A 27,640-nucleotide genomic window follows, 5' to 3' on the forward strand; every position below is an offset into this window, starting at 1 on the left:
AATTAATGTTAACGAACAAGCAATCAAAGCAAGCAGCTGCAAACAGATGCTGGAACACGGCCCACCTCCCCACTACTGTCTCGGAGAGGGAGGTGCAGGACATAGGACTGATCAAAAAAGATGACTGAAATGGTAGCTGTGCAGCTGACTGGCTATACAAAGTAGCCACGTGCAGTTGATCACAATCCCTTTTCCAGACTTTGACCCTGCTCCCCGCCAGTCTCCCACTCTTGGCCGTTAAAGCGCAAATCAGTCTAACCAGCTGGGGATCTTTTTATGACGTCTCCATGTCTCTGTTTTAAAATCATCTGTGACGCTGGCCTCTTTATCTGTACAAATGGAAAGGACGCTAATTTTTACCAACTCCCTCATCCAATATGCTCCCGCAGATGTCATGCTGGCGCGAGATATAACTCAACCCCACATTGCCGGATGAATGTTTTCTTTTCTAAAAAAGATTTTAATGTGTGATTTGGATGACCTTGTATGCACTTCAAGTGTAGGCCGCAGGAGTGGCTTGGCTGGAGTACTGTCGCAGAAAGAGACGCACAAGTGCTCCTCACAAGGTAACTCGACGCACGATATGGCCTTGGCTTTGCAGCACCGCCTCTCCTTTTGTCTGAAGCTTATCAAGAAGCTAGAAGAGTTAAATATTTCTCTTTTGTTCTTTGCGTGAACTCAAATTACACCGAGGGCATCCGCACGACCTTGGGCTGGCTGCTCGGTGGCTTTTAGCTCTCTTATCTTCTTTGTTCCGTCTCTGCGCCTCGACAGGGCACATCAGATGGAGAGAAGCCAGGGTTCTGTTTTCTCTTGCACATACAGTACACTCCCAGACTTGATCATATTAAGGGCAAATGGGGACAGAAACCGAGAGGAAGGGAGCAAAGCGTGGACTTCAAATGAGTCCCAAATGTCCAGCTCGTGACCTAAAAGACAGAGTCACTGATGGATGTGTGAGGGAGGGAGATTCAAAGGACTAGAAAGGAGAGGACATTCCGGCAATTTCTGGTTGATGGTATCACGCTAAGATGATGATTTACGATCGAGGGTATGGGGAGTCGAAGGTTTGACTCGTCATAACAAAGACATTTATTATCCTCACAGGGAAAACTGATGGACAAACAAGAGCAGCACAAACCGGATGTCGAGAAAGTGTTTAAAACCTGAACAAAGAAGGCCACTTTGAAGCACATACTTGATGGCAGCTGAGGGAAGCGATCAAGGTTATGAGGAAGTGAAGGAATATGCGTTGAACAGTAGGGGGGATGATGAAAAGGGTGAGGAAAAAGGGGATGAAAGCATAAAGAGGAAAGACGTCCAGAAACCTGCAGCGGAATCAAGATGCTGGTGAATTTATGTGGTGCTGGTTAACCATCAAATCTTAAGCAATATGACAGCAATGGTGTTGATTGTGCATTCATCCCACTCTCGACAAAGCAAGCTGACTTCCGAGATTGACAAAAGACACGAGATTGCGGCGCAAGGGTACCATCCATCCACAGCCGCGCTCAGCCTTTGCAAAAGCAGAACCATCCACCAGAGAGGGAGGCCAGACCACCCAGGACGCCGTCGCCAAAGAGCCACTTTGATGTGGCACGAGCATATGTGCGGTGCGAGGGAGCCATCTCGAAAAAAAACAACACTCAAATCCTTTTTTTTACTGCCTCCTGTACGCCGCCATTACCCCTCATCGCGACAGAAAGACTGTGCCAGCATGGGAGCCGTATGATCACCCCCAGTGAGGGGGAAACCTGCTCAGTGAAACCACATCCCAATTAACCAATTACGTTCAAAACTTAACAGGGGACTCATTTGGAGAAATAGTGCGGAGTGTGTGTTTTAATCTACCGTGTACACATCACCTGGCGGCATAAACGGATTCAGTCCGAAGCGAAAACCAAGGGTACCATACGGTTGACATCAAAACACCCACAACTTTCTCTAATGATATTTCCAGTGGAACAAGAGAACAATGACACCACACCAGAAACCTTTCTGACACACATTAGATGTCACAGTAGCTCAGTTCAGGGAGCATCAAATCTTCAAACAATGTCATTTTTTCTATATTTGAAAAGAAGAGGAATAGATACTGGAAGTTTCATTAAATAGTAAGATGTAAGACTCAAGTGTCACCATGAGCTGAGTCACTTAGTTTAGGTGGAATGTTTTTTTGTTTTGTTTTGTCTTTTTACACTTTTTCCCCAAAGAGGCTGTTGAAAATTGGATAAGCATAAGGCTCTTCCACAACGCTAACCAGCTTCACAATTCACCTTGGTTTTTAAGAGTCAAGTTGGCGTTTAATTGTTTCTACATTATACAGTTTTTTCACTCCTAAGAATATTAGGAATGTGTTCTGTGTCAAATCTGGCTGGACAACGGAAACATCCAGTACAAACATAAAACCATTGAATTTAGAGAAGTTCCCCGGTTTGTGATGGAGTTTTATTCAACCGACAGTGGCGTAACCAGAATTTGTTCTTTGCCCTCGTGACAAAGTATTCTTATGCCACTGCGCGAACCATTGTTTCCCCCGTTTGTGAAGTCGAAAAGTCGCACAATCCCCTACAAATGGACTTTTCCTGTGTATCAACTGGTTGGTAACATCGAGTCTGAACATAAAAGCCGTGAATATATAGACATCAAAATATCTCGACTTTTTCTAATGATATCTCCAGTGGAAGGTAGAACAATGGTAAGACCATTTTGGGATCTAAAATGGCTGTTTCCTGTTCAGCCTTCATATTTGGTCCTGCAGATGGGTTTTAATGGGTGCCAAATGCAAGGTTTAGTGCCCCGCCATCGGATCACTGGAGTCTCTTTATAACATTGCATTTTGGACTCGAGGCTACAGCGTTGTCTCTCTTGTTGACAATATGCCTCGGGCAGAGTGTTTGTGACTTCGCCCCAACGAGTGTGCATTTTATCCCAGCGTTCAAGAGGGGAGTTGCTGTGCTTGCCGCATTACACCAATAAAAAGATTTGTGGTCTGTATGACACAATTGTAGCCGGGCTGATTTGAGCCCTGAAGCCAAATGCAATGTATTAGGAAGCAGGCTGACAGCTCCAGAGAGAGCGTGAGGTGAGAAATCCTTTTTTTGAATCGGTTCTTGGGGGGGCGGGGGGGATGGTGGGGGGCTTTTATCTGAAGGCCGTGGCAATTTAGGTTCCTGCAAGCTTGATTAACTGTATGTGTGTGTGTGGATGAAAAACAGGGTGAGAGAAGTCTTGGATGTCAGTGAACAGTCTGAAGGGTGAAGGACTCCCCCGATGTTTGTGCAGCCCCGGAGGATTCCTCCCCACTTCCTCTCTAAACACTCATCACTACTACAATGCTGGGAAGAAATGTGTCATTAACAGGGGGAAACCAAAATAATGTTTATGGGCTGAAGCAGCTCTGAAATCATTTTCCATATCAGTGCAACTGCATTGGCCCTGTGGGGGAGTAAATCAGATTTTCTCCTCCCTGTGCCAATGGGAAACATCATGGGAAAGAAAACAGATTGGATTGTTAGAGAGATGGCCTGGTGCAGCTGTGGGCGTCTTTATGTTTGGGTGTGTTGCCGTCTGCATGTGTGTGTGTGAAAGAGTGTGTGTGTAGGGGGGAAGAGGAAGAAAGAAATCACAATTTTAAAAGCGGATGTTTAGCATGCGTGCGTGAGATGGATGAGCTCCACTATGATAATGGTGATTTTATGCCTCGGGAATAACGATCCGGAACGTAGGAAAGGGCTCTGAAAGCGTCTCGTGTTACAATAGGTCAGTTAACAAGCCCGCTCGACAAACGTTTGGACAGGTAGCAAATGGCTTTCCTTGAGGAGGTGTGGAACTGCTCTGCATACAAAGAGGAAGCAACGTGAGACCGGCCTTGCAAGCCAGGCTTCTTGTATATTATCTTAACCAAGAGACAGACACTTTAGATTGGCTTTAATAGACAGTGCGGGGTGGGAGTGGGTTAATAAAGTACAATGGAACTAAGGTGCTTGGAGAGTAAACAATCTGTAATGAGCTTTGACCAAGGATAGCACCCAGGTCTGCTTTAATATCTACTTCCTGTGACATCATAAACATTCTCATGAAGGCACCGTTACACGACTCTCTGTGGGGACCTTGCTTTTCTTGCCTGAGCTATTAAACCAAATCCGTGCGGTGGGTGTGGGAAGTTTGAGTGTACAAGTGTGGGTGGTTGGTGTAAAAAAGGAGGTAATGGGCCTTGTCCTGGTCTCATCCTGTTGCTGTTTCGAATCTGTCCTCCCACTCCCTCCTCTGTCCCAGCGTGGAATGTCTACTTGTTCTCTTCAATTGAGGCCAATGACTCAACACATTACTACCTTTTCTCACGCACCACTCAACATCAGTCACAAAGAGACAAGCTAAAACTGCACTTATGTTAAAAAAAAAAAAAGAAAAAAAAAAAAAATCACCTGCCAATAGATAAGTGGCTTGGAATAAAAACTGGGTCGATCATTGCCACAACAACCCTAGTTTACCAAATTTGAAGCCTATGATATTGATAAGTATTACAGTCCACAGTCTTCCCCACAATTAAAGGTTCTGGGTTAACATCATCTTGGACCTTTCTGCATGGAATTGCAAGTTTTTCCCCACAGTCTGAAATCGGAAGACTGAATTGCCCAAAGGTGTAAATCTGAGTGTAAATGTTTGTCCGTCTATATATGTACCCAGTGAATGACTGATGACGAGTCCAGGATCTCCCTTTTGTCATGCCCAAGGTCAGCAGGGATAGGCTCCAACTCACGTGCGACCTTGGACATGATATGCGATATAGAAAAGCACTTTCCTCTCCAGCAGATTTACAAAACATCCTCTGACCCTGGATTACCCTGTCATCCCGACTCAAATTCAGCCTTTCTAAAATGATGGCCTGGTCCATGGCAACACTGATGCTGTGGGAACACTTACTCTTTTTGCTGTGATTCTCAGAATTTGAGCGCCACATGGAAAATGGACTTGGCTGCGAACAGGCAACAGTACCAGCCGAAAATAACAAGCGGAGCCATGGAAAAGGAAAGAGACAGAAGACGCCCCTTAACTGTTGAAGTAACCATAGAAAAGTGAGAAGAAAAACAAAATCAGATATCATTCAGCGTCTCAAACCTTTGCACGGGTTGGGAAAAAAAAAGCTTTAAAAAATGCTTCTTTCTGGTAAAATAGAGACCATCCTAACCTAAAGAAGATCACTTCCAACTTGTTTTCCCTATTGCTACCTTCGCAAGGACATATCTCGTCCTTGTCTTTTCGATATGATGATTCAGCACAACCTTTTGAGGCATTTTTCAATTGTATATGTATGATGCTTCAGGTAGAGGGGAAAAACAATCTCAGCATGCCTTTCACTTGCCATTAATCACAAGAGAGTAGCTGACCAAAGAAGCACTCCATACACACAAGTCCCTATAAGTCCCTGACACCACTATCTCCACTTGGCTCAGCTCTCGCCCTTGCCCATCATCTGGATGTTTCCCCGTGTCCTACAGAAAATCTCTCTCACTTTCCTCAACCATCTATTCTTCCAATTGTTTCTCCTGTTTCTACTCCACCCCCGCATACGCTGACCACATCCACTAAACTCAGTCCACAGGCATGCAGAGTGGAGAGTGTCGGAGGCGTGCGCTGCTGGCACTTTCCCCCACCCTTGCACCGGGCCCAGTTCCAGGACTGGAGCGCCTGCTCGCTCACTTGAGTATGGACGAGCCTCCAACAGAAGAAGTAGGACTCTCTTCTTACGTTCAGCCCTCTTTTTTGCTCATGATGCTGCCATCCAATCCCAAAACACATCAGGGGTGTGAAGTAGGGTTGAAAGGTTTTTACCCTTCCACACAGTTAAGTTCAACTTTTTGAAATGGCAAACTGCGATCTGGCTCGTGTTTCCAACATAGGGGCTGTAGGGGGGTGGCGATAGCTGTTTCTGCTATGTAAATAACATAGCAAAGGACCTGAAGGTCACCTAGCAGAACACATTATCTTTGTTGTCGATGGTAAGTCGTGTGTTTAGCCCACCAACACTGCTCGTGTGGTCGGTACCCCTTAGATAAGGGTGCCAAAAGCTGGTAGTGCACGGATACAACTTTGTACTACTTACAAATGTTGACTGTAGCATACAGAACCAAACTGGATAAAACAAGGCTGGAGATACTAGAACAAAGACGTCTGTGGCAAATGTGCGAAGCAATCTGGCTACCAATTGAGTTAATGTTTTCAAGATGACTGTTCGAAGGAAATCCACCCCCCCACTTGAGTAGCCATTTCAAATTCCCTGAGTGTTTTATTGTGAGGAAGTCGATGTTGGGTTAGTCAGCGGCCCTGCTTAGTGGTGTATACAGTCTGTCTGAGGCCACCGATGTGTGCAGTTGTTGCCCAGTTCCATCCGGTTCCTGGTGTCCAAAAATGTTGCACTGATTAAGGAACATGAGGTAGAAGTGGAAAATTTTTGACGTCTGAACACTCGGGCAAGCAACGAGGACTACACTGAAAGGAAGTTACATTAGTAACACACTGTGAGTCTGGGGAGAAACTGACAAAGCCTTCATGATGTTTTTACTTGGTAAGTAAACATTTTTCAGTCTTAATTTTTGTGTGACTCTTAAAAAGAGAAGCTAATCCATTTGATAGGCCGGGGACTTGATGAGTCCCATCCTTATTGGCAGTAGCACAGCTCAAATATCGAACACAGCTTTTCTGGCATGTTGTCTTGCTTTGTCGTATAATGTTAAAGAGATGATTTTATCAGTTCATGAGATACAAGAAGTAGGAAAAGAAAATGTCATAGGATGTTATAGAGAGTGGATATGGGAGATGAGCTGTAAAGAGCCTTGAAACCTTTGACTTTTAGATTGTTAGTAGGCAGGATTTTGCAACCTCCACTTAACAGATTTTCATGAAACTTTGTGGATGGGTGGTGCATGGGCCAAGAATAAACTCATTCAAATGTAGTGCAAATAGCTGAATAAAAGTTGAGCTTTCTGGAAGGATTTTGTAACTTTTATAACTATGCTTATTAATACAGAATGAAATCCAAGCATATGTAGCAGTTGGGTATATCGACGTGGACAATTTCTCAAGATTCAACCTTGGCTTTGGTCTTGTTTGACTGACTATTACTACTACTACTCATCTCTTGTCAACATCACATCTCTGATTGTTTTGTAAAACGCCATTGTCCCTCAGGTGTCCATATTGCAGAAGAGACAATGGTTTGGCTCAATATGCAAACAAACCATTTTCCCTAATTTTTATACATGCATTTAGAGGCGCTACAGTATGTGCACATTTTGATCAGATTCCCAATATCAAAAACAAATTGTGGGTGGTTGCTTGTTGTCTTTTTAGCCGTTTGCCCACAGGAATCGTTCTACATCCTATTATTGTATAATTCCTTAAGACAGAAAAAAAACATTAGTAATCTCACCTCACAGTTAGATTAATGGGCGAAAATGCTCATCAAAGCTGATTAGTGACCAAAGCAGAACAATGATTACGACGTCTTTGTCCCTGAAACCCTCCGATTGAAACTAGATTAAAATTAGGAGGAAAGAGTATGCAAGCAATGAGAGGAAACAGGGTCTCTTTGGTGGGCTTTAAGGTAGACATAGCACTGACCAAATACATCACCCCTCTGCTGCTTTAACGGCGAGCACTCAGTCTCCTTGCCTCAAGCTCTGGTTCTCTTGTGTTCCCATGACAACGGGGCCTTTATCCTCCCTGCCTGCTGCTCACTCCGAGCTGTCCATGGGGGCCTCCAGTCCATCTCCTTATGAATATGTGTGATGCTGCAGTTGGGAACAAACTGAGCTTCATTGTCCCTATACATCCAGTTAACAACTCCACCTCCAGACATGTGTGTTGCACATTTGATTTAGGATGGCTCACACACGGGGAGGTGTGTACAGCCCATGAAATGCTCCCTTCTCCCTAAATTCCCTAATGGGATTAATCTCCATCGGTATGAGGGAAGAGCACCAAATCAGTGCCTATACAAGTGCTCCGCTGGCACCACTCAAGAACTGGAGCTGAATATAGACCGAACATCAACATGGTGCTGACTCGGTGTAGGCGGGCTCCTTATTAAGCTTGCTAAGCAAACAAATGTGCAAAGCAGATGTGGAACGTAAACGCGCTGATGTTCTGATGACCTCCAATAACCCCGGATCTTCCACGCTTCGAATGGCTCCCAAACTGACTTCCACACACCAGACCATTTTCACAACATGCACTCTCTCAGCAACACCTCCGATTCATTACGCTTCATGTTGTCACAGAACGAAGCAGACCTTATAGGACTAAGAAGCGTGATGAGGATTCAAGAAGACCAGAACTTGGACCTTCTAGCATTCCCAATTTGAGGACATGGTGTCACAACAGAATGGATTATTGCAAGGTCTGATCTGGTGCTGAGAAAAGGGAGGTTTTCTATCAAGTACTGCTCCTCCACAAATGTCTTCTTGCTTGACATCCAGACACTCCTTTTCTATGTTTTCTCCCTTGTCATCCTTGCAGAGACACCTTTCTCTGTCGCTGTGCACAAAAAAGGCCTTGCTGTCACTCCCGATGTCTCTCTAACCCCTTCTTTCTCTCCGGGGCGAGGCTGTTAATAATGCAAGAGGATTAGCTGATTTATGTGAGCCGGAGGCACTGAGGAGGCTTGCCTTGGGTACCTCGAGGGGAAATAAGCAGAAAACAGGGCAGGATAGTGTATATATGGTCGATGGCAGCGTCGTACGGCAGTTGTGGGTGTCCGGATGATGCGAGCTGGATGTGTGCCTGCCAACCCTGCTGGCAACAATCCATCCCCCACTGTCCTCAACCCCCACCCTTGTCTTCTTTGGAGCTGTGACAGGGCTTTACCGCAGGCACTCGGGTGATTTGAGGTGGCACCAGAGATGGAGGCGATAAGGTGGGGGTACAAACCAGACAGGCTACGACATTGTAGCGTGTCAGCAGGCTGCCACACAATGCCTCCCGTCACTTCAACACCGATTCCAGCGTGGCTGAATATCACAAAACAATGATAAAACAGTAGCCCCTTTTTCTGCAGTATGTTAAAGACTGAATTGTCCGGGTTTGTTATGTATAAAACAACCCCAAGTCTCTGCGTCAATGTTTCCCCTTGAATGAATGATCAAATGGTAAATCGTAAGAATGGAGTGCAGAGTTTCACACAAGACACTCGTGTTGAAAGCACAATGGTTATGCGCTCTTTCATCTAGCTATCTAATTCATAGATGTCATGTCTGTGTGAAAGCACAGGAGCCTTCCCTTTGCTGTGTTCTATGTAAAAAATATATTTTCTTAAAATACAGTAGTGGATAGGGATTTAAACATGGAATTTCTGCTGTCCTTGCCAGGAAAACAAAACCCAGGATGCTCCATAAATACATGAATTAAAAATCCATTACTTTAATTTACGGTAGATTATTTAATAGCTCCGTGCGGACAAATAATGCTTCTTTTTCAATGCAATGTAATTGAGATTTTAATTGAGATTCAGATTTGTGTGTGTTCCTTTAGATGGAAATCAGATGTAATGCAATGAAAATTGTGGATTCGTGTGAAGCTGCCTACTTGGGTTCCACAATGATTTACACATAACATTTACAACACAATGCAGGATACAAACGTGCGCATGAGTGCTGTCTTCATACATAAGCATGACACTTCACGATGGTGCGACTCGGGTGGGGGTAGTGGGCAAATAATGGCAAAGCAATTTAAGCATTGGTTAATGAGTGTGTTTTCCCCGGCTTGGACAGCAATGCATAATAGACAATCAGTCCCACAGTACCGTCCATGTTCAGCATTGCTACAAATGGTCAATTACTCATCGCAGTCTTGTTAAACACATAGTTCCAGCAGCGAGGGACAGATTTCTTTGCTGCAATCATTATGGTGGAGAACAAGGCCTAATGTGATGCTAAGCATCAGAAACGTAAGGAACTGGGACACAGTTATTTCTCACCAGTGGAACAAGAGGTAATGTAATTGTAAAGCAGAAGCTACAGAGGAAAAAGTACTACGGCACAAGAAACCGCAACACAGCACGATGCTGATGAGGTCTTTCATGTTTTTGTTTTGGTGCCCTCTGGATTTGCATTACATTCCGTAAAAATGAGCTTCGGGCCACACTCGCAGGATGGTTAACTAGCGGCGGGTGAGTGCCGATACCAGGTAGCGGTATCGGGACGGTACTGGCCTTATATCAAGGTATCGATTTCTTGCGAAAGCTGCTGGTACCAGCCACTGGCACCCTCTTGTGGCCGTTCTACTATTAGAAAAGAAATGGCATGTATGGTTAGCAGAACGTTTTTTGAAATGAACTGTGTATTGCAGAGTGACTGTTGTCAGAAAAAAAACGATAAGTCTTTCTTTAAAATTATATGTGATTGGTTTAATAGAAATTGTATATGTCAAAAGTACTAATATCAATTCCAAAACTTCTAAGGGGTTCACAAACGTTTTTAATTGGGTCATAGAGTAAAATGCTCAAAGTTAAGTTGCTGACAAAAACAAGTACACACATCTGTTGCCTTATCATTAATTTAGGTCCAGTTTAGTCGATGTTATGGCAATAGATGTATTTTAGTGCATTTGGATCCCTTGGCGGAAACAAATTTGTGTACTGGGAATTGCTTCATTAAGGCATAGTCGACTTTAGGATGACATAACTTGGGCTCTGAGAGACGAGAATGCTTATTACATACCACCACAAGTGTATTTCTGCTTATTGAGATGGGACCAAGAAAAACGTCTAAATTTAACTAAAGTAAAAAAAAAAAGGGTGGGATGGTCTGATTCCCGCTGTGAAATCTGAAGATGAGAGAAGTGGAACTGAGCAGTGAGAGATAATGGAAGGAATAAGTGTGTGTGTGTGTGGGTGTGTGCGAGTACGTGTGTGTGTGGGGCACACTGGGGAACAGAGGCGAAAGTGTGTGAGAGCAAGAGGGAGCGAGCCTGGAAAAGTGTGTGCTCAGCTGCGAGATGAGACCTTTGTGTGCCCACACGGAGCGGCGGGTTGAGAGGAGAGAGGACCACGACTCTTGTGTCAGTGAGCATGAGAGTGTTACGCTCTCATCACACACGCACACACGCATTGTGGTGCGTTCATTCACCTCTTTCCCCAGGGCAGCGTTCAAATCTGCCACGCTTAATTATTACGCATTGGAAGCCAGTCAGCGACTGAATTCACATGTAGAATTTGATTTTCGTGCGTCTCTCCTGACAAATGGTCTCCTTCCACTCAGCATACCAGCTGAAGAACAGTATTACCCCGTCTAGTCGTGGTTCGATATTCGGTAAAAATCTCTAAAAATCCCTAAAAAAATCCCCCTATTCTTATTTCTTTTAATGCTTGTGGTGCCAAAGGCCTCTCTTGATGGGAAATGGCGTCAAGGAAGTATGTTTTCTCTCTCCTACTGGGCACAATATCAAAGTATTATGTGCAATACAGGCCAGTATCCAATCAGAGACCTCGCCTCAACTGAAGCTGGCTTCCATTCGTTTTCATTAGTCTCTGTTCATCTGAGATCACATCCTCATATTGCACCGTGGTATTAATGTGACTTTGAGTGTGTATGGCTTTAAAAAGTGGGACCTGAACTGGTGAGTGATGTGGGCGTCGGTGAATAAGTGTGTAGGGTTGTGTGTTGAGTGCTTCAGTGTGAGTTGTGGCCATCGGCAGCTTGTGTATGGATGCGCTTATGGGTTTGTTTTCTTACCATTTGTACTTGTCGGGGCATTATATTTTGTAACTAATGATATTAGGCTATATTAGTATACTGTATATTCATTTGTTGTTCTTGGTTTATTTACACGTCAAAGTATTACGATTCAGAACATTTTGGGAGGCATCAATTATTAAAAGTTTTAGCTAGTCGCTCAAATAGCGGGGATTACTGTACGGAGGAAATCTCAAAGCAACACTGTCCTTTTTATACAGCCGTTTTTCTGTTACACATGTATGCCCATAAATGGTCAAACCATTTGTTTCCTCTTCCACAAAAAGGTTGACAGACATGGCAGATGTTTCTAGCTCCGTTCGCCGATTGACAACGAATCAAAGACTCTGTTTTGTCTCCTTCGTACAGGCAGTGGATTGATGGGAAATTCCTCCGCCTCCTTCATGGGGACCTTTCTGGCCAGCAGTCTGGGCTCGCCCCCTTCCCACCCGTCTCACCATTCCCGGCCGCCCTCCTCGCCTTCCTCGCCCTCCTTCCGGGGCGGACCCCATTCCAGCGCATCGCAAATCTGGTTCTCCCATTCGCATGAAGGTATCTCATAAGCACACGTGCATAAAACACACACACCCCACCACCCTCAATCCTAGTGGGTGCCATTGTTCTTTATTTTTAGGCTACGCTTGTTTTTTTTGGTGTGTGTGTGTGTGTGTGTGTTTTTTTTTAAACCTAGCACATCTTGTAATCGGGCCGGCTTCCGCCCTTTTATTTAGGCACCAAAATAGGCAAGGGGCCCAGCATGTTTGGGACGGAACACTTGTGCCACAGTTTCTGGCCAGGGACACAAGAGTCAAAAGTTCAGCCAGGGAATCTTGCGGTACTCGCAGCGCGTCAGCCGGAACGCCTTTGGAGCAGCACTCGTAAATTTGGGCCAATAAAAAGGTTTGCCTGGTGTCCCTCCCAACGCTCGGCACCAAAAAGCCAAAATCGGGTCACACACACGTCACACGTGCAAAGTCAGACAAATGAAAACACATGCTCTCTATTTAACACCGTTCAAGTATTCTGGGAATTCAACATTTTCAATAGCGAGCTGCTCTAAATTGTCCATAGGTGCCTGTCCCGTGACCCTAATGACGACAAACACTACAAAAAAATGGATGTGGTTGCATGGATGGAAATAAGTGGAAGTGGTTTTAAAATTCTTATAAAAGTGTGGAAAACCTGCTGTCTATAGTTTATTTAAGTTAAAAATAATTAACTGTGTATGTATACACCATGAACTACAAAAGTGCCAAGCAAGACTTACTGGTTGAGCCTGGGAGGATAGTCTCTTCACATTAAGGCTAAAAACAGTAGCTATAGCGTACATTCCGTTCTCCCTTGTAATGTTTATGTTGTCATACTTCAGTTTTAGCCATATATCACAAACTGGTATCCTACTTTGATGTAACTTTAGAGTGCCACGTTGTTTAAACCTTATTTGGCTTTCAAATCTGTTGGTTCCGCTGTATTTCTATTGCCTTTCGGTGACTACTACATAGTCGCCAATCTGTTGATAATTACGTGATCATGGAGCAACTTACTTACACAGTCTGTGAGTTAGTAGTATATCAGTCATCATGCTTTTAATTATATTTAATTATCTGAATGGGGAGATGTGGTCGCTGATCAGTGGCAGCCCACATAAGTGACATGTATGTTTGATATAATAGCAGTGTGCTTAACAAAGAGGGGAGCCCAAAACTCTTATAATAGCTTTTACTCCACTTATGCCAGAAGTTGATTGCCTCCATGCAACACAGATGTGAAGCGGTTCTCAGGAACCGCCCATCCACCCATTTACTATAGTGCTTATCCTCATTCATTTGAAAAAAAACCCCCAAAAAAACAAAACGTGCTTGCTGTGAAGCTGTTAAATTATTTTCTTTTTAGAATCATTAATTTACCAGCTAATTTGCTGTTCGTAGTTTATTGCTCTCTGCCTTAACACATTTCCAGCCAGACTTCTGTTAAAAGTGTATTATACACTTAAGCACTTATGGGTATTTTGCGACTCATTTCACATTAGCTTAGCGTCTCGCATGACTACTCCGTCTTATGTTTTTTCTTATTGCTTGTGGTGTCGTGTAATCAGCTAATGCTTGTTCTCTTTTTGAGATACTGATACCTGCCAGAAGTGCATCTTATTCACCGCCATGGAAGCTAGGATTAGTGACTTCGAAGAGCGGCTCTGCACCGTGGACAGTGTTTAGTCGTGCTAGATAGCCAGTTAGCAAGTTAGCTTACCACCTAGCATTCCCCCGGTAGTTTCTGAGCAGCTGGGAAAGCGGGGAATCGGGTGACTGTTTGACAGACACGATATATGTAAGCCACACACACTCACAGCTGTGGACAATTTAGTCTTCAATTAACCTAACATGCATACAGGAGGAAGCTGGAATACGAGAGGCGAAAAGCAATGCACGCTCGTAAGAGGACAGGCTAACTCCACAACATGCTAACCACTAGCCTAACGCGCTGGCATTTTCAGAAACATGTAAATATTGTTCACTGATTCACAGGAAAGCAACATTTCAAATCACTTTCCCAATGCAATAGCATGTATGGAAATAAAGGCTATTATAACGATTGGAAAATTTAAATACACTGAATTTCTGAACACAATGCGTGTGTGTATTAAAACATATTATAGTGCTGTTACTGTAGTTAAGCGCCGTAGCGAATCCTTAGCCAGCGCATCCGTACTATCCAAAGTATTTTCTCTCAAAACTGAAATGGTGAACTTGAGTGTTTCTTTCCATTGTTTGATTGTCCCAAGATTTTGGATTATTGTGGAAACGCAGACTAATATTAATAAGAATGATGATGATAATGCCAAGCCTAATAAAAGTAATGGAGGTGATTACGAGCAGCATTATTACTCGGTAGGCAATGGAGGCCATTATCTGTATTGCGGTTTAATAGCATATAACGCACTAAGTGTATGATTGAATCCAGACTGTTCATCAGCCGCATTCAGCTGTTCTCTCCTCAAGATAATTGCATATTGTCTTTTGCTGTGTTTTGCATAAAAAGCAAGTCATCAAAACGAAGAACAGAACAATTACCACACAATCACGCCTTCTGTCTCTGGGTATCAGCAGAACCCCTACCATCAAGACACTGATGTGGGTGTCACTTTAATAATATTCCCTGGAACTTTTTTTTTTTTTTTTCCTGTAAAGGGCTTCTTATAAGCAAGTGCAAGCGTACTTGCTCAAGATAGGAGTCACAAAAACATCCCCAGTTCGGGCCTCTCGACTATAAATAAGATGTATCAGAAATGTAGAGATGTTAAAAGATTTCATTTAGTGCAGATGTGCATGAGAAACCCTAATGTTTTTTGAGTGGATTTATTGACTGTTTATTAAAAACAGTAACGTCAGAATGGCGCTAGGGTGCCACCCGTGCTGAGCCAGAAAGAAATAAAAGTTATACACTATGGAATATATGTGAGTTATAAATGTGGAATGCACCCAGGATGCATAAAAGATGACAAAATTATGAACATGTCTGCACATGGGTTGCTTAAGCCGATAGAAAAATCGCCAAACAGACATCAAGTCTCTGTTGAATTTGGGCCAATCTGTGATTCAAGATGGAACACAACATAAACTTTATCTTTATTGGTCACAATTCCTCAAACAGTATGCGGCGCCAATCATAAGTTGGCTTGCGGGGTTTCGCAGCCGATAAAATATGCTTGTGGACTGTGACATCAACTGCTTTGTTGTGGCCGTGAAGTACATAAATAAAGAAACGGCGAGAGCAGCCCAGTTTGGGCCTCGGCCGTGCTCAACGTGGAGCAGAGAGTTTTATTTACAGCGCAAACGCTCGATTCATTGCTAGCGCTCGCATTAGGATGTAGCCTCCTCCTACCCAAAAAAGGTATGAATACTATTGATTTTCAACTGATTGAACAGTTAGACATAGCCCGCACTGTGGAAACAGATCATCTTGCTTGGAGAACAACAAGGTGCCAAAGCACCAATAAAAACATACAGGAATAATGTCATTAAATGTGATGTAAAGAAATTAAACCGTTTCTGTCTATCTCCTTACACACACACATACACATACATTTTCTACAGCACTTGCCCTCATTAGGGCCGCGTGTGAGCTGGAATCCATCCCAGCTGACTTTGGGCGAAAGGCGGGGTACTCCCCGGACTGGTTGTCAGCCAATCACAGGCACTAATATTTAGCTCATTGTAAAAGAGGTTGTTATATTAATCAAATGAAGCCACAGCGATGACAAATATGGGAACAATTACGAAGAAGCAGCAAGCAAAATAAATCATTTAAATTTACTGCATGAATTAGTTTCACATTCAGTCCGTTCAGATCAGATATTCTTTTTGTTTGCCACCAGTTTCTTTTTCTTCCCTTCAGTACGGAAAACGCTTAAAGGGCTGATGTCATGATTTATTCACCACTTTTTCCATCCTACTCCAAGCGTGGAAGCCGTTTTGCACTGTTTTATGTTTTGATTCTTTGCTCTTTAAGTACAAATGGAAAAAGGTGTACAGAAGAAGCGCAGTGTGTGATTGTGGCAAAAACAAAGCAATACATGTGCTTTTTCAAAGATTTCGTTTGACAATCAATTCAAAGGCAAAATCTGCGGTTCCTTGCAGGCTTCAGGCCAGCTGGATCCAAACGACCCCTTCGTTTTTTGCCAGCAATAATCCGTGCGCCATACTCTTCACAGATGCGCACTCCATTGCCTTCACACACCTGTCTAATCCACTTTGGATTACTTTCACCTTTCCAAGCCTATCTTCAGTTGTCCATCTTTCCCGTCTGTGAGCAGTCGCTCGCTTTCTCCTTTTGTGGGATTTAAAATGTCAACCTACACCCACCCCCCCTCCACAAGTCGCCTCTGTTCCTCTCCTGCCTCTTTAATTCTCCCACTCTCCCGAGCTGGTTTGCATCCCTTCCTTTCAATTAGTCAGACCTGGAGAGATGCACCGCCGTGTTGCCCCTCCTCCTCCAAACATTTTCCATCTTCTCTCCTCCCTTTCTCTGTCTTGACGCTTCTGTCACTTTTTCTCAATTAGCTGAGCTGACGGGCGGCCCGGCACGCTCCTCCTCGCCGCATGCCCTCTCTCCCAATGGTTGCGGCGATTTCCTGAAGCATGCTGGCGTTGTTAGCGGCACAAACAAATAGAAATGATTTGGAGAGCACATTCCTCCAATTTCTATTGTTTCCTATGGTGTAAAATTATTTTGTAATGTGAATAAATTGGAGGTCGACCAGCATCCCAGAGCAGATTGTGTTTGACCTTTACTGTACATCAAGAATCGGCTTTTATAATTCCACTGAATATTGACAATCAACTTTTATGGTTCCACTATACATCAACAATCAGCCTTTATGGTACCACTGTATATCAACAATTGACCTTTATGGTTCCACTGTTTATCAAATACCTTCAACTTTATAGAAGCCAAATTTTTAAACATTGTTTACATATATATATAAAAGCACTTTGATTGACTGAAGTTCCACATGAATTGCTCCAATTGGTCACTGAACTTAAGATCATTCGTACGACCTGGATCTCCCCAAATTTGAGCTAGTCGAAACTGAATTTAGGAATGCAAACGACCAAAATGAAACTGTCGACAGTTAACATTTTTCTTGTCAGCTTCCACACAACAAGCCAAATTGTGGTATTTTTAACGGTTAAGGACAATTAAGGCCATCTAAAAAAACCAAAAACAAATACCTGTATATTACAAATTTGAAAGCAAGCAAGAATTAATACATGGCCCTAATTTTCCTCTGCATTTGTTCGTCGTTCACTGTGCCCTTCCTTGTCCTTGTCATTCGGTTTCTCTCAAGCCACCAAGCAGAGAGAAATACCTTTGGAACGTCTGGAGATCCCCACCCCGGGCTCTGTTAGTTCTGCCTCCTGCTCTGCCCGTTGAAAACGAGGGCACGCTTAGCGAAATCCCCTCTGTGGCTGCTGACTTGTTTATTGTGGAGGGAGAGAAAGAAAGCGAAGCCGCTGTGCAGTCAGCAGACAGCGCTGACACCCTTCTTGCCTCGCCTGCAGCAAGAGCAGCAGCAGCAGCATCTTCCCTTGTCCTGGCCAGATTAATGGCTGAATGAGCGACGCCATGCCCAGCAGACCCCCCTCCCCACACACTTGCCGCCCCAGTGGAGGGCATGCTGAAATTGAGCAGGCTGGCATTATCGGGCACAGCCAGACCACGCTGTGAAAAGGGATTACGCCATCAATCGTCACACTCACTCTCTTAAAAAAAATAAAATAAAAAAAAAAAAAAAAAACATTGAAAAAAGCCCCTCTCCCAGCTTGGATAAAGACTTGGCAAAGAGCTCCCTGTATTTCTCTCTCTTCAACAAAAGGATTCCCCCTCCTTCCTCTGTAGATGAACTGGCATAAATTTATGTGCTTATTAATCATGACAACGAAGATAGAGAACGAGACAAATGGGGATGTGGGAAAAGAGGTAAAAGTGGTGGAAAAAAGATGCGAACGAAAGTGAGGCTACTGTGTGTAATTATCACCCTGGTGCCCTCTGTGGAAAACATCCCCTCCTGTGTTATTGTAGGCCTGTTTGCCCTCTCTGCGCATTTCATTAATTAAGACAGGAGGGCACAGAGGCTGCTCGGAGACGAGGTCATTTAGCCCACCACAACACTCCTCCCTATTCGGAGCCACCACAAGCACCGTCGCCATTGTTCCAAGAGCTAAAAGTGAGACATCTAACACTCCTGCGGGGGGGCGGGGGGGTGGGGGGGAGGAAAAAAAAGCATGCCGCCGCATACACACAGAGCCAAGTGAACCGCATCTGCGCTTTCCAGGATTAGGCCGCACACTTGCCAACACAAATACATCTGTCTTTCATTTAGCTTGTACGACCATGTTTCCCGCAGGTCTTCCTCATACTCCCCTCCTCCATCCTCCATATACCTGTGCGTTGTGTTTTAAGATGAGGATGGTGCGATGTCTTTACGTGGTGATGGCCTCATGACCTTAACTGTCAAACCATGTTTTCACTCTCCTCTTACCAACAAAGTATTCCATATTTCAGGAAGAGATTTTTGACAGATCAACATCTATGAAGGTTCAGTCATCAAGTTCTTGGTAATTCCCAAACCTTAAACCATAGGTTAGGGGACTTCTCCTTGGTTGTTGAAGATGAGGGTGATCACAAGGGACTTCTTTGCTGTGAAGTGCTGGTGAGTGGTTATTTTTAATCAACCAGTACTGGTCCAGTGGAAATTCCAAAGTGAAGAACCCATCTGGATTTAAAAAAGGAACAGGCTTAAAGTCCAGTTGCCTTTGATTGAACTTTAGTGGATTCAAGTGCCTCAAGGACACAGCAATACAAGGGTCACATTTATATAATACAGGATCCAAGAGATGGTACAGGTCAGTAGAGGGCAAACAGAATGTGAAATCCTTCTAATCAGATGGAGAAAGGTGTCACGGGTGTTTCTGGGAGAATGAAAGACAAATAGCCATATGTTGAAGAGACATCACAATCATCCTCAAGCCTGAGCTTATCGCGTATTGTCTGCATTCTAAATTCAAGCGGGAAAGGCAAACATGACAGGCGGAGCCACTACTTATTTGCGTATGAACACCACCAGCTGCATGGGACCTGGAGGATTATGGAGATTGGGTGTGCATCATGGTGCTTATTGCCCTGTCTTATCTGCTATCTACACCCCTTCCTGTTCTATCTATTTCAGCCGCTGCAGGGTATCCTCGATTCTCAGGGAGTCTGGCACACACTTTTCTTCCTATGAGCCACTTGGATCACCATGCCAATGGCGGAGTTCTCTATGGTCAACACCGTTTCTATGACACCCAAAAAGGTGAGCTGCAAATGATAAGAATTTAATCAGACAAATGTAATGAGTAAATTGAATATATAAAACATAGTATTGCTAATCTGATATGGGTATTGATAAAAGAATGCCCAGGGACATGATCAGTGAAATTAATAATGTAATTCTATTAAATGTCTTTCTCATTTGATTTGTCTATGCTCTCTTCCTTTCTGTCTCAGAGAATTTCTACATTCGAGGTCTACCATCACAGCCACCTCTCATCTCAACTAATCACAGTCTGCCACCGATGTCCAGGGCAGGCTCAGGACTCTCCCAGGGGCCTTGCAGCAGAGAAAGAGATCCAGGTGGTGGAGCGAGTCTGCTTAAGAGTCTTAAAGAGGGAACTGTGGAGAGAAGTGTGGGACCCATCAAAGACAAGGAGAGGTCGAATAGCAAACAGGAGGCAAAGGAAAGACAACAACAGCAACATCAACAACAGCAGCAGCAGCAGCAGCAGCAGCAGCAGCAGCAGCAGCAACAGCAGCAGCAACCACAGCACCACAGCCACCAGTCTGCCCTGCCCACACACCACCATCATCACCATTCCCATTCCCATCAGCAGCACTCGCACTATCCCCAACATCCACTGCCCCTGGAGGAGGTCAACAGCAGGGCCCTGGAGAGGCACAAGACGTCACTCTCAATGGAATACAGCAAGGACACACAAATTATGGGCAAGCCGTTGAGTGCTTGCTTGCACAATGGCAAGATGCAAAATGGAGAAACTGGAAATGTTTCTGGGCCTAAGACATCCATGTCCAGCTGTGGGGGGGATGGCACACCGCTGGGAACTATTGGAGGTGGAGGGAACAGTCATGGAAGACATATGAGTTCTAGTGTGAATAGCCGCTGCACCAAAGAAGGGATAAGTGGGGAGATGCGGATTAGTGAACAACCCTCAGACTGCCTAGAAAGGGGTCAGGCAACACTCCACCACTCTTTGTCTTACGCCGTACCCCCACCCTTACAATTGGGTTCTACTGGAGGGGCGCATCCCCATCCACACCCGCACACTCACCCCCATACACATGCACACCCAGGAGGCTTCCACTGCCTTCAGCTTCACCCAAGCCACCCGCACCATCCACATCCTTCCCACCATGCTCACCACCACCCGGAATTTTTCTGTCCACCCCCTCCCGCCGCACTAGGTAACCCTGCCTCACACGACAGGGGGCAAGCAAATGCAGGGCGGGAGCCCAAAGTCACAGGGCCTACATTTGTGCCATCTGTGGCAGACGCAGGGGAGAAACATGGTGGGACATTCCAGCTTGGGAACCCCGACTGTCAGGTTGTAGGCAGTGGAGGCGGCAATACCAAGGACAAAAATATGGACAAAAATGCAGGTGGTGGGCACCACAGTAGTTGGCATAGAAAACAACAACAGCAACAGCAGCAGCAGCAGCAACAACAGCAACAGCAACAGCACGCATATCGAAAGACAGAGAAGGCTCCAGACTGGATGCAGCCGCACCATCACCATCTCCAAGTCTCTCAGCTTCCTCCACCCATTCAACAGCAACCACAACAACAACCTCCACAACCCCTGAAGCAGCACCAGGTTGCCCGCTCACGCAGTGTTGAGTGTGTAAACAGTGCCGTTGACATGGACATGTTCAGATCCTCATTGCCCCAGGGATCCAAAGCTGGACACACTGTCCCGCATTCTGTCAACACTTCACCTTACAGAGACTGTTCCCATCCAGGACCCCCACCAATTTCCTCCCCACTTGGAAACAAAAACATGAGTCAGCATAGCACTGCTGGTGGTAGTTGCTCCTTACAGAGAGATGGACAAAAAGTAGCCAGGATCCGCCACCAGCAGCATGGACGACCTGGCCCAGATGCTCCATCTTCAGGTGACCTCAACCAAGGGACGGTGCAGGAGATGAAACGGAAAATGGACATGTCCGCTTACGGTTACGGCGGAAACAGCGGGCAGCCGCACCACCAGCAGCCCCCTGTGCCGCAATGGGTCATGAGACCCCCTCACCACATGCCACACAATGAGGAGGAACAGAGAAAGTCCTACATGGAGTTAGGAAGCAGTACTATGCAACATTCACAGCAACAGCAGCAGAGAATGAATCAGCCTCCTCAGCCAACGCCTGCACCTCCAGTCAGTCAGCAACAGCAGCAGCCACAGCAACAACCTGAACCCCAAGGTTCGACTCGGGGAGAGAGCAGTGCCATGAAAAGCTTACTTAAATATAGCAACCAGCAACAACCACAGCTCCTTTCTCAGAAAACCCCATTTGGCGGTCTTGGGAGCCTGAAATCAGGACCTGCTGGTGGAAGCTGTGCCCTTCAGATTAACAAACAGACTCTACCGTCAAGGAAGGGCCCAGTCAATGACAACGAGCGTCCTGATTACAGTGGACGACATCGGGATATCGGGGAAACAGGCCACGGGGAAGGCGAGGTGCGGCAACCGCCGGTTGGTATTGCAGTGGCAGTGGCAAGACAAAGGGAACCGTCGTGTCGTCCATCAGACGGTCATTCCAGCAGCAGACATGGCAGGGTGCATCCCACCGTGAAAGGTACAGTCAAATGTCAACCTCTTGATTATTAGAACCATATCAAAAATGACACATATTGGCAAACTGGTATTGGCTTCAATTCCACTCCACTCATTCACCTGCATCTGCGTTAGGCCTCTCCGCCATTGTGATTTTATGGGGTTTGTAAATTATTTTCTTCCATTGTGGTTGTGGCCTAACAACTTGATTTAGACATTCATCTTCCAAATAGCTCATATCGAAGCTTGCAAAACCAGCAATTACAAACATTTCAAGCTACAACCATTCATACTGACATTATTTACGTAATTTACCATATACAAGCAGTCAGTAGTTCCAAATGAAAGAAAAGCAAGTGGAACAGCTGAAAATATTACATCTAATTTACATCTAAATTGCACTTCAAGTATAGCATCACACTGGGCACAACTCCCCCTGCTGCTGATTGGCTGGAATAGTCATGAGTGGAAATATTAGTGTGCCAAGTCTCTGGTGGGTTAAGTTAGGGTTTTGAGAAAAGGTGTGACACCAGGGAATTTGTGTTTTCCTTGACACACAAGGCTGAACAGAGCTAGTTAATTGTAAGCGAATGTTTGTCTCATAGGACCAGCCCACACCATGTATCCATCAGATCCAACTACTGAACAGGAGAGGAAAATGATGAGTGGGGAACAGATAGGTCTAACGTGTTTGGACAGGGATCGAGATGCATATATCAGGTAAACCCTTACAAGTAGTTTATTTTACAGATGAAATGTGTATTGTTCTATAATTTGCAATCCCCTATGATGGCCTTTACCCGATATCCCTATGCAGGGATAGTAAGGATAGGGTGGAGTTTCCAAGGATTCATCCCTCCAACAGCTGCCACGGGGACATTACTTCTCATCTCATGGTCCCAGGCGGGACTTCCCTCCAATCTGGCCAATTATCAGACCCTGCTGCACATTCTGCTCACCACCATTGGATGCCAAGAACTGGAAGCCCATCCCTTTGGATGACGGGACACTCTTATGGTAAAATCGCAGCCTATTGTTGAGTTCATTTCAGGAATCGGGGATTGATTTGACACATAATCCTCATCCTCTATTCAAAGCAGGTATAAGTCATACGGCCCTGCACCAGAACCTTCCCCCTGGTTTCTCCGCAGCCATGCCAGGCCCTCTCCAACCGGTCCTGCCTCTGCCTCAGGATCCCTCTGCCCAGTTGGTGGTCCTGCCCACGGATGCCCCTGCCCATCCTGCACCCCACCACCTCGGTATGTCCCAATGAGGCCCACTATGTTCATAGACAAATAGCACAGACATTTGCATTATGACCTTCATCCCATCTTGAAACAGTCTCTGCTTTTGTTTTGTTTTTAAGTCCAGTTTCACTTAACATAAATCATCCAAAGTGTAATTTACTGGTAAAATGCAATACTATCCCTTCTGCAGCTGAGTTAAGAGTAAAGGAAAAGAAGTATGTGCGTTTGGCAGATATTGAAATTGATTGTCGCTTTTGTGTGCACTTCTTTTTAGTTTTAAGAACCTCTATTTGTCTCATTCTCCTACTCTCATTAGATGTGATGGAACAGCCAGGGCTTTGGCCCCCAGTGTATGGCGCCCGGGGCCCAGCCTCCCACATGCAGCATCCCACCGTGTACTCTCGATCCCAGTTTCTACGGCAACAGGAGCTGTACGCTCTCCAGCAGCATCAACAGCTCCAGCATCAGCACCAAAGCCACCAGTCGCAGCAAATGCATGCACAGCCTCATCCACCGCAACCGCAGCAGCAACAGCAACAGCACAAAGCTGTGCATGGCATGGATATGCAACATCAAGCCCCCCATAATGCACAGGTGACTGAAAACAAATGTGTTGATTTGACAGGAATTTGTCTAACCTACTGAAAGCTCGATACAGCACTTTGTATGCAGCTATGGTTGTTTTTAAACAATAAACAAAGTTGAGTTTAAGTCTTTTCTAATGCCTCGTCTTAACCCCAATAGATGCAGAAGAGGGCAGATGAACCCTCTGTTGACTTGGATGAACTCATCCCAAAACCAAGGACATCAAAACCATCCAAGCCCTACTCCTACAACCCCCCTCAAAGGAACACATCACCTCCCGGGGCCTGCACTGCTCACTTGTCTCCTTGTTGCCAGTCCCCTTCAATGCGTCCGCATCCCAAAAGCACTCCTTCAACACCATGCCCTGCTCCCAGCCCTGCTGTTACAGCCCCCCAATCTCCTAACATTAGTCCAGCCCCGTCCCAGATGCCAAAGGAGGCCGACCCTCAGGATAAGCGAGGGGAGGGCCAGTCCCCGCAAGATTATCCAGAATCTTTGGAGCCTGGTAAGCATAAGTAGAATCATTTCAATGGAAACTGTATAAAATGTCAAAAGTATTTACAACTAAAGTCATTAGTGCATGCAGCATTTGAGGCGAGACAGGCATCATCTTTTACAAGGTCAAATTCAAACACTTTTTAAGTACTTTGTGAGGCTTTATTTTTCTCAATACATTACAGCTGTGGTAAATTATATATTAAGACAGATACTTTATATTATTTTCTTTTATCACTTGTCAAAGTGTAATTCAATAGAGTGCACCGTCAAGGCCAACCAATCCCAATTTGAATCGGCACTACATTGTACACCTTCAGTGCTGCAGAAGTTCAAAAGAATGCCAACAAGCATCCCCTTTTACAATCTGAACAAAAGTGGTAAAAAATTCCTGGATGTAACCAGATAAGGACTGAAATACAAATTGTTTTTGTTTGGTTTATGCGTCACTGCTCCTGAAAGTTTTGTGCAATTTGTTGTTTTGCACAATCTTGTACACTAACAAACAAACTGATGAGGTCACAACCTCCTTGGCGGAATTACTGAAGTAATTGAAATCTCTTTCTCCCCCAAGACTTGCCTCCTGGATACACATACTCTGCTGTCACAATAGGCTACAGGAGCGGGCCTTCTCCCCAGGATATTCAGCTTGCGGAACCAGCCGAACTGGAAGCGATCCAATCTGAGCCCTCTGAACATGCGCCCCAGCCGCTTTCTAGCCTCGGGGATGGGATGGACTGCCAAGCGGTGGTCAGGTCTCTGCCGGAGCCACTTGCACTGAAGGAAGTGGAGCAGGGAAATGAGGAGAGCATCATCGAGGGAGTCCTGGACCAAAGGGAGGGGGTGGAGGCAGCAGTGGTTACAGTAGCTAACTATGTATCAAGGGAGAATGAGGTGGAGACACAGGGGGCCGCCGAGGAAGAGGTGCTTGTCTGCCCCCCTGCTGACAGCCCGGTGTGTGAGGCTGCTTCCTGTCCAGTGCCCCTGTGCACGGATGAACCTGAAAGGTCAGAGACCGTCATCACCTTGGAGGATGATGATGAGCCTATGGGTGAGGAGAGCCAGGTGGAACATGTTATGCCAGAAGAGCAGAAGCCAGTCCAGGGCAGCATCGTGGAACTTAAGCCTACAACCCCGGTAGCCCCCGAGGAGCAATGCGCATCCACTGGAGAAGTAAACGACAGCAAGCAGCAGCAGCAGGCTAACAAGATGCCCGCTGACAAAGCCTCAATGGATATGGTGTGCCTTTCCCCTGCCAAGGCATCCGTCCCCAGCCCAAGCCAGGCAAATGCTGCTGAATTAAACAAACCCCTTGTGCCCTGCTACTGGAGCCTTGAGCTGCTCATCGCTGCAGCTTTCTGCACAGACGTACCCCCCTTTCCCTTGCTACCTTTCAGTGCTCCATCAGTCGCCCCGTCAGAGACCAACCCCTGCCAGGGAATGGAGCTTCTCAGTGAGGTGGCTGACCTGGAGCTACAACAAAAAAGGCACAGTAGTGGGGAAAGCAAAGGTAAGGAAATCATTTTCCTTGTAACCATTAATGCACTCCAATCGGAAGACTACTCTTTTCCCACCGAGACCACCTCCCACTTCCCCTTCAGGGGTAGCCTCAGTTGCTCTGTGCTCCCTCCTAGATTCTTCTCTCTTCTTCTGCATCTCTAGAGGCTCTGGTGAAATCTCCCTAGGGAAGTCCTCTGCGTGCCTTCTTGCTGTTCCTTTCTTTGGCGCGCTAAAGGCAGTTTTATTTCCTAAAAGGCTGCTCTCACGATGGAAAGGCCTCTGGAGGGAGAGAGAAGAAAGTAGTAGGATAGCGTTGAACACTGTAAGAGAGGGTGTTCAACTCTCTCTTTCCCATATATCCTTCCTTGGGGAGGATGTTATTTGAGTCACATGTGCACTTGCGTCGGTTTCATTCACAAAGCAGCTGTTTCCCATCACTTCAGATGACATGACTTTCGTTTCCATTGATTTCCTTATTGACAACCATCACCGCTGTTCCTGACCTGAACACCTTAAATTGTCATCTTCACACAAAATGTAATGGGTTGTCATTTTCACACAAAATGTAATGGGTTGCATGACATGAACCTGCTTGTTTGTTCCCACAAGGCATCAAAGTAAATGTATTAACATTGAACAGATTTGCTATTGTATCAAATATGCACACCAGATACACGCCGTTATACAATAAAAGAAACTCAATGATTGTTCCACCACTTCCCCATACACAACACTACCCAGTGTGTAATCACAAAAGCAGTCAATGTTTTCTGCACCCTGGAGCATTGCCTTGCTAATTAGAACCCATTGTTTGAAAGTGCCTTTAAAAGCTTCCTTGTTTTCCAAAGTGCCATGTGTTTTTATATCATTCAAGCAAAGGATGTTTTGTGTTTACCACAGCATCCTAATGCATTTAACAGCTCCCCAAAGGGTCTTCTATTAGAAAAAAAATGTTTCATCCACTGATTCCCGAGTCAGTGATGCACTTGTGATGCGAGCGCCATTGACAGCTTAGGGAAGCAGCACGTTGTTTCAAAGTCACAGCAAGTCTATCAAAATGTGTGCCGAAACAAGAGCGAAAACAAGACAATTCATTAGTCTTTCAAATTTAGTAGTCTGTTGTCTGTAGTCTCACCGCGGCATGTTTGACGGCTGTGTGAAAGCGCACAATTTCGGCAATAGCCTGCCTTTGCAAGGTGTGATGTAAAAGGCAAAGGTAGAAATGCTTCTGTTATGGCTGTGATCTGATTGTGGTCTACTGTGTTGAATAGTTGTGGCAATATTCCACCTCACTGGATTCTGTAGAAAAGGTAGATAAATGCCAGTTCTTCCGATGTTAAAATTATGCAGGCGCTCACATGTGGAGGAGGATTATGAAGGAGGATTATGCCTCAATATGGAGCATCAACCATATCTTTTTCTTCTGTAACAGAGGAGGAGTTGCTGATGTTTGACCTCCACAGCTTGGCAACTCTGGCAACAGCCCGATCACTGGAGACAAGTTCGCAGGCAGAAAACACTGCGTGTTCAGGTCGACAATTCCCATCCCGCAAGACCTTCAACTTGCGTAGAAAATGCAGCTGGACACCACGCAATGAACCAGTAAGAATGCCTTTTTAAACTTGCTGTTAACACCCCCAAAGCTCTTATCTGGGGTTTCCTTCACAAAAATAAAGAATGTTAAAGCGACAAT

General features: G+C 45.2%; 2 protein-coding genes across 10 annotated transcripts in view; one reads left to right on the forward strand and one right to left on the reverse strand.

Annotated features, from left to right (window-relative positions):
- The window catches only part of LOC147134347 (suppressor of cytokine signaling 3-like), a 164,462-nt gene that overhangs the window by 52,639 nt on the left and 84,183 nt on the right, over positions 1-27,640 (reverse strand). The window lies entirely within an intron of this gene.
- Positions 1-27,640, forward strand: part of bahcc1a (BAH domain and coiled-coil containing 1a) — a 62,231-nt gene that overhangs the window by 23,574 nt on the left and 11,017 nt on the right. For 4 of the 6 annotated variants that reach the window (XM_086054604.1, XM_086054603.1, XM_086054607.1 and 1 more), the window contains exons 3-12: positions 12,105-12,287; positions 19,462-19,587; positions 19,782-22,142; positions 22,726-22,840; positions 22,938-23,137; positions 23,218-23,379; positions 23,684-23,961; positions 24,112-24,457; positions 25,022-25,957; positions 27,380-27,549. In XM_086054604.1, the coding sequence (XP_085910730.1) occupies positions 12,105-12,287; positions 19,462-19,587; positions 19,782-22,142; positions 22,726-22,840; positions 22,938-23,137; positions 23,218-23,379; positions 23,684-23,961; positions 24,112-24,457; positions 25,022-25,957; positions 27,380-27,549 (4,877 nt within the window). The remainder of the gene's footprint in view (positions 1-12,104; positions 12,288-19,461; positions 19,588-19,781; positions 22,143-22,725; positions 22,841-22,937; positions 23,138-23,217; positions 23,380-23,683; positions 23,962-24,111; positions 24,458-25,021; positions 25,958-27,379; positions 27,550-27,640) is intronic. The other 2 variants (XM_086054606.1, XM_086054609.1) reach the window with 1 other exon arrangement.

This window comes from Filicampus tigris, chromosome 16, assembly GCF_054856515.1.
Source record: "Filicampus tigris isolate MCC_2025a chromosome 16, RoL_Ftig_1.0, whole genome shotgun sequence".
NCBI lineage: Eukaryota > Metazoa > Chordata > Actinopteri > Syngnathiformes > Syngnathidae > Filicampus > Filicampus tigris.